General features: G+C 38.2%; 2 protein-coding genes across 12 annotated transcripts in view; one reads left to right on the top strand and one right to left on the bottom strand.

Annotated features, from left to right (window-relative positions):
- The window catches only part of LOC107721339 (uncharacterized), an 11,767-nt gene extending 7,347 nt beyond the window's left edge, over positions 1–4,420 (bottom strand). Inside the window, exons 1-6 of the mRNA XM_016529302.1 lie at positions 4,104–4,420; positions 3,275–3,953; positions 1,281–1,376; positions 907–1,140; positions 620–779; positions 200–331 (exon numbers count right to left, since the gene is read on the bottom strand). Coding sequence (XP_016384788.1) covers positions 200–331; positions 620–779; positions 907–1,140; positions 1,281–1,376; positions 3,275–3,838 — 1,186 coding nt within the window. The 5' untranslated portion in view covers positions 3,839–3,953; positions 4,104–4,420. The remainder of the gene's footprint in view (positions 1–199; positions 332–619; positions 780–906; positions 1,141–1,280; positions 1,377–3,274; positions 3,954–4,103) is intronic.
- A 759-nt stretch (positions 4,421–5,179) lies between these two features.
- Positions 5,180–10,697, top strand: LOC107721337 (cell division cycle-associated protein 4-like). 11 transcript variants are annotated; one of them, XM_016529295.1, is made up of 4 exons: positions 5,180–5,857; positions 7,408–7,432; positions 7,927–8,013; positions 8,752–10,697. In XM_016529295.1, exon 4 carries the CDS (start codon positions 8,759–8,761, stop codon positions 9,623–9,625), a length of 867 nt encoding a protein of 288 aa, XP_016384781.1. In that variant the 5' UTR covers positions 5,180–5,857; positions 7,408–7,432; positions 7,927–8,013; positions 8,752–8,758; the 3' UTR covers positions 9,626–10,697. The 11 variants fall into 11 exon arrangements, with proteins under 11 accessions (XP_016384781.1, XP_016384777.1, XP_016384785.1 ...); XM_016529291.1 differs by lacking the exon at positions 7,927–8,013 and adding an exon at positions 6,114–6,247; XM_016529293.1 differs by lacking the exons at positions 5,180–5,857; positions 7,927–8,013 and adding exons at positions 6,171–6,247; positions 6,360–6,460.

Here is a 10,697-nt window from a genome sequence, read left to right as displayed (position 1 = left end):
GGAAAAGTTTAGTTTGTTTTAGTGTTGTTTTGGTTTGTTTGGTTTGGTTTGGTTTGGTTTGGATTGTTTTTATTTGTTTTCATTCTTTTTTTTGTTTTTGTGTGTGTGTGTGTGTGTGCATAATTTCACTTATTGCGGTAAATAACAAGAATTGTCATGCCTAATATAAATACAAATCAATATCTGTCAGTTCTCTCACTTTTAACAACACCAACACTCAAGTGAGTAACCGATCCCCATTTGTGTATTGGAGTAACAACAGATGGCTTCACGCGGACTCTGTCTCCAACTACAATGTCAAACGGAGGCCTCTTTGCGGACAAATCTGAAACTAAAAGTACGAGATTACATTAAACCATTTTTCTTCACTCACAACAAAAATATAACTTTTTTTATTTTAAAAACAAACAAGCAAGCCCTGTCCAGATTTAAAAAGTAACGCAAAAGTAACGTAAAGCATTACTTTCCATAAAAAGTAACTAAGTAACGTAATTAGTTACTTTTTTATGGAGTAACGCAATATTGTAATGCATTATTTTTAAAAGTAACTTTCCCCAACACCACTCACAAATAAGATTAGATGCAAGAAGTCATTAAATGGTAATCATTGTTACTTTACCTTTATTAACTGTTTTACTTATCTCCTGCGTGCAAGTAGTCTCAAGTCTCCCAGTAAGTTCACATATAAGTTTTCTTACGTCCTCAAAAGAGCAGTATGGCTGAAATGAGAAACTCTGCAACTCATCAGATCCAGATGAAGAGGACACAGTCTCATAATTCTGAGGGGGAAAATATTCAAGGACTAAGTAATATAACTTTCAGATGAACTGGCAATATTTGAACAGTCTGTTATGTCTTATAATTTTTGCTTCTAATATATAATCATATTACTTATAGTGCTTGTACCTGAAGAAATTGGATGTTGTCTTCTGTCTGTAGAAGATCCTCTAGAACTCCTTCCCTCTTCTTCAGCTCAGTAATTTCCCCCTCCAGTTTCTTTTGTAGCTTTGTGCCGTGATCCAGATCAGCCTTTTCTTGAGCTTTTATTTCTTCAATCACCTCATTGGTTTTTTTCTCAATAAGTTTGACTAATTCACTGAAGACTTTCTTACTGTTCTCCACTGCCTTCTTTGCAGAATCCTGAGGAGAACCAAAGCAAAACAAAAATGTTGTTTACAATTACAAGATCCAACATGGCAGTGATTAACCTTGTGTCAGTTGATAAATGCAGAGTTGTTCTGTATAACTGTGAAAGTTATTTGTTTTACATCAGAACTTACTGAATGGGATGTGATGTCCATTTTCATCTTCTGCAGCTCTTTTTCTTTTGCCTGGATTGTCTGCTTGACGTTTGTCTGAGAGTGTGTAAGTTTTATCTAAGGACAAAATAACAAGTCACAGTCTTGTGAATGTTTTTCAAAAAACATTTGTCAATAGCATTTTTTAACTACTTTATGTTACGAGAAGGACTGTCAAAGTTAATGCGTTATGCAATGCGATTAATAAAGCAACTTATGTGGTTAATTCAAAATATCCTTAAAGGGTTAGATCACCCAAAAATGAAAATTCTGTCATTAATTACTCACCCTCATGTTGTTTCAAACCCGTAAGACCTTCGTTCATCTTCGGAACACAAATTAAGAGATGGAATCTGAGAGCTGTCTGAGCATGCATAGACAGCAACGCAACTGAAATGTTCCCAAGTCCAGAGATGCAGCAAGGAGATCTGTAAAATAATCCATGTGACATCAGGGTTTCAACCATAATTTTACGAAGCTACGAGAATACTTTTTGTGCGCAAAAGAAAAAAAAACGACTTGATTCAACAGTTCGTCTCCTCCGCATCACCCTGTAGCGCCATTTTGGAGCGGAGGAGACGAATTGTTAAATAAAGTCGTTATTTTTTTTTCTTTTGCGCACAAAAATTATTCTTGTAGCTTCGTAAAATTACGGTTGAACCCCTGATGTCACATGGATTATTTTACAGACTTTGGGAACATTTCAGTTGTGTTGCGGTCTATGCAGGGTCAGACAGCTCTCAGATTCCATCAAAAATATCTTCATTTGTGTTCCAAAGATGAATGAAGGTCTTACGGGTTTGAAATGACATGAGGGCGAGTAATTAATGACAGAATTTTCATTTTTGGGTGAACTATCCCTTTAACGCGTTAAAATAATTAAATGCAAATAACTTACTGAAGCACATAAAGTTACATCACACTCTGTGTGAAATACAGACAGAAGCGAACGAACGTCAAAACATCCCACCGCTGTATGGCCAAATGATACGCAAACTTCTCGGCTGGATAAAGCAAACCAGCATCACACTAGTAAAGTTTTGCAGAATGAGGATTGGAATCAAGGTAAGGATGATTGCGATGACGTACCGGGTGCTGTATAGTAAGCATGTATGTGCGGTCTGGACAGACATAGTATTTATGCACAAACACATTTGAGTACATTCACATTTGTTCCACACACATTCAGAATTATGTTTTGATTCGTCATGTGTATGTTGCTGTGTTTAGTCATTCTGAATAGATCCGTGTACTATAGTAGGTATATTTAGTCAGGTCAAGTCGGTTCATTTGCTTTTGTTTTTTTTGTTGTTGCTTTTTTGGCATCTCCATGTGGTCCTATTCAGAATCGCAATTGGACTCGTCCAAAATGTGAATAAGCTCTTTGCTGTTGCACTGTACGCATGGCCTACTATACACTGTAAATTTTTTATAATTTTTTTTCTATGTGTGCTTTGGTATGCATTAATTTATGAATTAGAGGCCTTCTTATATCACTTGATTATTTGGTGTCCTTTTTTGTAGACACCTAAATTTACTTTGAAAAAATCTTACTGAAAATACATTTTTGTGTGAATCAACCTTAAATCTGATGGCTTACTTTGCTGGATATAAGAAATTATGACAAAATGAATGTGCTAAACAACTGGCCTATGCTTATTTTCTTGAAAAGAGTGCAATTAATCTTGATTAATATTTTTAAGCCAGGGGTCAAATCAGGGGTCAGGGGACCAATCTTGGTCCTTGGGGGCTGGTGTCCTGCAGAGTTTAGCTCCAACCCTAATCAAACAACCTAAACTAGCTAATAAAGGTCTTGCTAGGTATACTTGAAACTTCCAGGCAGGTGTGTTGAGGCAAGTTGGAGCTAGTCTGCAGAACACCGGCCCTCCAAGACCGAGTCTTGGTGACCCCTATTTTAAACTATTGACAGCACTTATGAGCCATTAAAGAAAACGAAAAAAGATGGACATCTTCACCTGTTTCTCATTGTGCTCTATTGTAGATGGTACTGTGTCATGGCCCTTGTGGTCATCCAATAAGCAGTGCATGCAGACACATTTCTGGTCCGTTCGACAGTAAACCTCAAGGAGCTTGTCGTGTTTGGGGCATACTGGAATGACCGCAGCTTTCACCAGCTTGTGTTTCTTCAGGGCAGGAACATTATAGTGGGGCTGTACATGTGTTTCACAGTAAGAGGCTCGACACTCCAGACAAGACTTGACAGCTTTGATCATTTCTCCAGAACAGAAATCACACGCAATCTCTCCAGGTCCAGCAAGACTTTGAGCAGACTCTGTACTCCTCAGTTTCTCCATTATTTCAGCAAGCACTGTACTTCTGTTGAGTTGAGGCTTTGAATTGAAAGTATGTCTGCATTGTGGACATCTATACTTCCCTTTCTGATCATTTGTATTCCAGCACTCATTGATACAGCTCATGCAGTAACTATGTCCGCACGGAATAGTCACGGGATCCCTCAACAACTCCAAACATATTGAGCAGCTGTACTGGTCGTGATCTCCGAGTATAGCCTCTGCCATTTCGCTGCCAACACGTGCTAAGACACTAAAAAAGATTTGTCCTGATCTTGTCGTTCCACAAAAGGGTGTTTATCCAAAGACCCGCTCTTGTTAGAAAAGCTATGCGTTGTGTAATCTAAAGAGAGAGAGAGAAAGTGAAAGTAAAGTATTGGTCTAACACTATTATTCAAAGCTAATAATAATAGGCTAATAATAATTCTGAAATATACAAACAACACAGAAATACAGTTTAAATACAGAACTGAAGAAAATTTTTTTTATTTACCTGATGACAATTCGTTGTGTGCGTCATAACGAGGTGGCAGGAAACGTCCGCGGAATTTTGACCTTTGATCTTTTCATGGCTTGAATTGTTTGTTCAAAGTACATGCTCGTCGTATTTTAATTGTGTATCAAATACTGAGGAACAGTTTATGTGCACACATAAAAATGAAGAAAGAAAAACACCTAGTGCAGTTAAAAGCATAAACTAAGATTCGGGACTAATGAGTAAACGCGAAGATCTGAGCGCGTGCCCTTTTTCAGTAGTGTCTTTTAGTATAGCCACTAGATGGAGGCACTGAATAGAGTACAATGAATCTTGATTTCGTTATCATGTGACAATGAACATTCTTCCTCTTTCAGAGTATATAACAGATTTTTAGTGTCAAATAATCAGATACATTAAATGCGTGTAGATTCACTGACAACCTCATTAAGTCTTAGCATTAATCTGGAGATGAATTCTCTCCCACCATGATTTAATGTTTTCTAGGTAGGTCTAAATGAGAAATGTAAGTGAATGTCATTTCATTTGAGTGGCCTGTACGATTGCGTGTTTTCAGCAAAATGGAGCCCAGGGTACACCTCAGTTTAGGATCAGAGGAGAAACAAAAATTCCCCAAACTGGTGAAAAAAGTCCAACTGATAGGACTTGAACCCATTTTAAGGCAGAAGTACCAACTCCACAGTATTATAGCAAAATGAAACTCCCAACTCACATCCTCAGAAAACTTTGAATTTTGTATTTTTCCAGAATTCAAATTCCCAATTTATTTACACTATAATCTTAAGTTTATTTGAAAAAAGCATTTACTACACTCCTACTGCTGTCCATTTAACACAGCTGAACTGTAAAAGTGAGTGCTAAAATGTGTGGTCAAAAATAATATTATCAAAACTTACTATAATCTAATCTGATATTCTTGAAATTGTTCAAAATGACAAAGGACAGTTACATAAAAAATGTCAGAAAATTTCCAGCTTTTTTCCAACACAAAATAATATGCCTACAATTTTGTTTTTCTTTAACAAAATATTTTAATGATTTATTTTATTTTTTTTACGTTAGTTTGTATCTCTTCCAACATCACCTCCTGCTTCTCAAATGTCTGTACACCACAGCATACAGAAAACATTTAACGATTCGAATTAACAGATTCAATTTAATTAACATACTGTGCTCATATTAGCTACATGACATAAAAAGTAAACAGTCATAAATGTAAAAATGCTCCAGAAAATTACCGTGCAAACACAGCCACTTAATAACAACGTTAATATCTGACACTGCCATCAGTATAACTCACTTTGAATAAAATGTGAATCTTTCAAATATGAATGATTTTCTGAATGTTATCTATATCCATTAAACTCTTCTTTGGGCAGTGGGAATGGCTGAGAAATTGGACCGCTAAATAACTCTTATGCTGTGTAGCTACTTTGAGAAATTATAAATTCGTGCGTGTCCATTTGATTTTTAAGATGCCTCCAAAACAAGATGTGCATTGTTGAAGTTGGGGCCCAGGGTAGAATCACAGACGCTTTTGTTCGGGGCTCCCCGTTCCTGCGAAGGCCTGCTGTCGATCAAGAAGCAAGCGTCCGCCCCCATCGGCCCTTTCACTCACTGCTGCAGCTGGCTGCTTACCGTCTGCTCTCTGCAATCTGTGCTGGAGAGGCCAAAGGAGCTACAGCTTCAGTATTAAACCCGGCCTGCAGACGCTTATGACGCTCGCCACCAAAGAACACAAATAACACGAGGTAAGCCTAAGCGTACTGGCATGTGCGATTTAAATACAATCTATATTATTATGTAGTCGCACCGCTTAAAATGGTCTCGATCCGCGATGGTTAAATCGCAGCGCGGTCGATTTCGAAAAGCGGCATGTTTGCGGAAGTGACCGTGCGGTCCATGTTTAGCCGCCCATGTTATTTGCCTTTACTTGTCATGTGTGTGTTTCCAAAATATATTTCACTCTCGCGTGCATTTTGTCGACACGGTAAGCGTTCGGAAAAGTTGAAGATGCTGTTTGGGCTGGCGAAGTTGACTAGCCAGCGGACCCCTTTGAAAAATCAAAATGGCTTCCATCTTTGTCGTCTCAGCAGAGAGGTTTATACCTTTGTTTCCCCGTCTCGCATGTCAGGGAGTCTGTGAGTAACCTCCTTTTTATATTTATCTAGTGGATTATTGTCCATCGAACCTTCGAATGTAGAGTTTGGGTGTTTATTTCACTGGTTTTTATTTATTTTGTTACTTACCCAGTGGCGCACTTTTTGACCACGTCAGTGCGGTGGGGGAGGGGAAGTGAGTCTGTCTGGGTGGAGCCTGTATGATACGTTCACTGTGGATGAATTATCTTCGCTGTAAGTTTGATTTAGTTTAGACTCCAGCTACTGGAAGAATTTTTACTGATTTTTTTTTTCTTCATTCATTTATTTTGATTAGTTCTGTGCCACCACTTGCAATGTAGAATTCCAGTTTCCTCAAATTCAAACTGTTATACCTAAGAGCGCATGGAGATCTTCTGAAAATCTTTCTCGATAGAGTGCTGCAGGAATGACGTATTTTTGTAGACCGTTCTAGAAGTTGGCATCATTCTGCTTCTCTTGAGAAAAGCAAAAAAAAAAAGCAAAAAGGATTTTCCCACTGACTTCTGGATAATTGCAACAAAAAAAAAGCAATGTGAACAATGAAAGTTTATGATTCTCATAGGTTTTGCTCATTATTATAATCTTTAATAATAATCACAGATGAACAACTTTGATGCCTAAATCTTCAATCAGCTGAAATAAAAAGCTATATAAACAAACTACACCACGGCTGCAGGACTTCACTGTCACCACCACTGAGTTTTTGCCAAATCTTGTAATCTTTAAAGGCAACAATTTGGAAAGTTAGAATATTTTGTAAAAGCATGAGCATAAACACAACAAGGCTGTAAAAGTAGACTTGTGAGTAGATATTCGCCTTAATGCTGTTTAATGTCCCCGACAGCCCCTGAAGTTCCATTTAGAGCTTTTTCAAGATACAAAAAAATTATGAGTGGGATTTTATGTTGCAGAATACAACGTGAAACATATTGAGCTTCTGTTAACCACAGACTTTATTTCAGGTATTTAATCAAAAACCCACTGACTTCGGGACGATGGAACCCGAGGTTCAAAAATCCTTACTCGTTTCCCGGTTTTAGGACTAATTTCTTGCGGCACTCTATTATTAACTGAATGCAGTGCTGGTGTACGAAATGTTGGTTGTAGTTTTAGTTGCAGCGGATGTGTGTCAGCTTGCACTCTGGTCTCTTTTTCAACAGTGCTGGGATGTCACCCATGCTTCAGGTAGGCACACCACCATGCCCTTAATATCTGGTTAACAGTGTGGTTATGGGTTTAAAGTTCTTGTGTGTGATCTTGGTTAACTGTCAAGCAAATCATCTCCATTATGTTAAGTCATCCCTCTTAACATAATGACTTTGCAATACATGTGGTGGTTTTTTGTGTGCTTGCACTCAATGGATTTGTTGGTTTGCTTGTTTTGCATAGAGTTTGATGTGTAAAATGTAACTCATTACCATTGTTTAGCTATCGTCTTATGTCTTCCCCACCTTTCACCTACCCACCAGTATATGTAGCCGATCAGAGGTCCCTGTGTCCCCTCCCTACTCCTCCCAACATATATACATACATACACATTACACACACACACACAGTCACATACACGCTCACAAACACTCAGTCGGTCAAGAGCTAGTGTGATGACAGATAATGTGCTTTGTCATGCTGGTTGGTGTCATGTGTTTTTCCTATACTGGATGCATGTTTGTTACTTTTAGGCTCCCGTAACCCTGGTTGGCTGGCCACGGAGACAGGGAGTCCTCGTCTCAGTACTGTGGCTCTCCACATTAGACTTTCTGTTTGGGGTATCTACTTTCACCTCCATTTTTATCTATATTCAAAGGCTTGAAGCACAATTCCAACATTTTATTAGCTAAATCAGTCATTTGATATAGTGTGAGTTAATGTAGATTACTTTAATAATCGTCAAATTCCCATCATGTGCAAAGATCTACATTTAAAATGCATTTATGCATACTTTAGGTGGTTGTGGATTGACCATGGATGTAAGATGTGATCTTTGGCCTCAAAAAATATTCTGATGTTCTGAAGCGTAGGAGTTTATTGTTCCTGCTGAAATAATTTTCAATTAGACTAAAGCATTTTTTGATCCATAGTCAATCATATTAGACTATTACCAAGGTCCATTATAGTATTTAAAATGTCACAGTAATCATCATAGTTAATTATCCATTTTATTTTTAAATATATACATACTGTAGACATTCATGGCACACGTTTTTATACTGTTTAAATGTTCTAAAAGAATAATTTAACTCTGGATTTGTTGTTTGTATGTTTTTGTTAGGCTGAAAGCACTGAAATGTACTTTTATAGAATGATTTTCCTTAAATGTATTCTTTGTCATTGACATTTCTATTGGTTTTATATTCTAGTTCCAAAGTCGCAACAATTATCATATTTTAAAAAATGTAAATAAATTTTTTACGGATCTAAGAAACAGGGTCAGGATTGACTTTGACTTTGAACAGAATTGGATGAATGTGAACTGACCATCGCTATGCCTTTTTTCTTTTCTGTAGGCTAAACATGTTCTCCAAGGGCACCAAGCGTAAGTTTTCCGATGGTGATGAAGAGATATCCGACGAAAGCCTGGTAGGTGCCAGGGTGGCATCTTCGTACAACTTGCAACGGCAGTCGTTGCTGGACATGTCCCTCATTAAGCTGCAGTTATGCCACATGCTGGTGGAGCCCAACCTCTGCCGCTCGGTTCTCATTGCCAACACAGTCAGGCAGATTCAGGAGGAGATGACCCACGATGGCAGCTGGCATATGGTCACTGAAGCGTTCTGCGGTCCAGGCCAGAGTCCCTCCGAGCGCTTGGTGGCCACTGAGGTCCTTTGCAGGTCGCGAGAGCAGGATGCAGAACCTAAACTCTTTTCTGTCATCAGCTACGAAGGTTGCCGTGAAGAGGAGGTGGTAGCTGATGAGACGCTGTGCTCCGTTTCAGTTAGCGATACTGTCTCTAATGTGTGCCTGGCAGGGCGTGTGGGCCAGTGCTGGGAGAAGAGTGAGCTCAGTGGTGTAGAGAGGGATGAAGAGGCCCTTGAAGACTCTAGACTTGGTTCAGGAGAAGATGAGGAGATAGACACCGAGGATGGGGCTTCTACAGAGAGTCCAAAGACCACTGGACAAGTTTTTGGGACATTTGAAATAAAAAACGGTTCCCCGGGTCCAGACTCTGCTCTTGAGGAACTGTTCTCTGATGTGGACACCTCCTACTATGATCTGGACACCATGTTGACCGGCATGCAGAGCGCACCCAAGATGGGCCCTTATGACCTCCTTGACAGCTTGGCACCTTCACACGGTTCCCCTTCCATAGTATCCACCCCGACCTGTCGTTCTGATCTCAATGAACTGGATCACATCATGGAAATCATTGTGGGTTCTTAGGTTCGATCTTATTCAGAGACTTACATGCTTGTCTTAATGTTACTGGCTTTTCTGTTCTTTATGGAAAGCAAGTAAAGTCTGGAGTCCTTTCAGGGAAAAGAGTTGATGTCTTTTGAAGGATGGCCTTGATTTTATGAGCTGACCATAGTCTTCTTATTTGCATACCCTTGGTATGTTTTAATGATTTTTCTGTATTTGTCTGTCCAGACATGCTGTTTTTTAAATTTAATTTATTTGTTATACTCCTGACACTACGGAGAGCAGAACAAGATGTATACAAAAGTTGTAAAGCTTGAGATATTTTCATAAGGAGACAAAAGATTGTCTAAATGTGTATATAAATTATATATTTTTTACAATAGATTCTTCTTGTAATATGTTACTGTACACTATGTACATGTTCTACAAATTGATATTAACCGAAGAGATTAGATTCTTATGTGCAACAACTCAACAAGTTTTCCGTTTATCAAAATCCATAAACTGAAGGAACTTAATTCAGTACTACAATATACATAAGGCACCAAGTATACATACGATGATGCATGTTTTACATTTATGTGCTTATTTGCACAAAGTATTTTTTTTTCCTCTCAAGGTTTGATTGCAGTTGGCTGACAATCAGCTCAGCCGTAGGTTTTTTTTGTTGTTAGACGTCAAATTTCTTATATTTTGTCTTATCAACAAATGAAGTATAATGGGGCCAACCCATTTTTTATTGTGACTTAATTTATTTAATTTATTTACTGCAAACGGTGAGTGTTGGCTGTGGTCAAACTCAGGGTGGGTTTTTAACTCTAGAGGACTTAATAGGCCTGATTCACAAAAGTCTTTTGCACATAGTAAATCGGTCACAGAATTAGTGCTTTGTGAGTTGTTTTGCACCAATTATTGGTTTCAGTATTGATATTAAATAAGTTAACTGTTTTAATATTGGTGAATGGCTTAAGTATATCAGTCTATTAGTCCTCTAGACCCCTCATAACGAGAAGGCATTTGTCTAGTTCTATGCATTTAGTGTCATAACACACTTTATACATATGAAGTGTTTAAAATGCATTTAGTACAGTAT

Source organism: Sinocyclocheilus rhinocerous, unplaced genomic scaffold, assembly GCF_001515625.1.
Source record: "Sinocyclocheilus rhinocerous isolate Xijiao unplaced genomic scaffold, SAMN03320098_v1.1 scaffold271, whole genome shotgun sequence".
Lineage (NCBI taxonomy): Eukaryota > Metazoa > Chordata > Actinopteri > Cypriniformes > Cyprinidae > Sinocyclocheilus > Sinocyclocheilus rhinocerous.
Note: the sequence above shows the minus strand (reverse complement) of the source record. Positions and strands in the feature narration are given on the sequence as shown.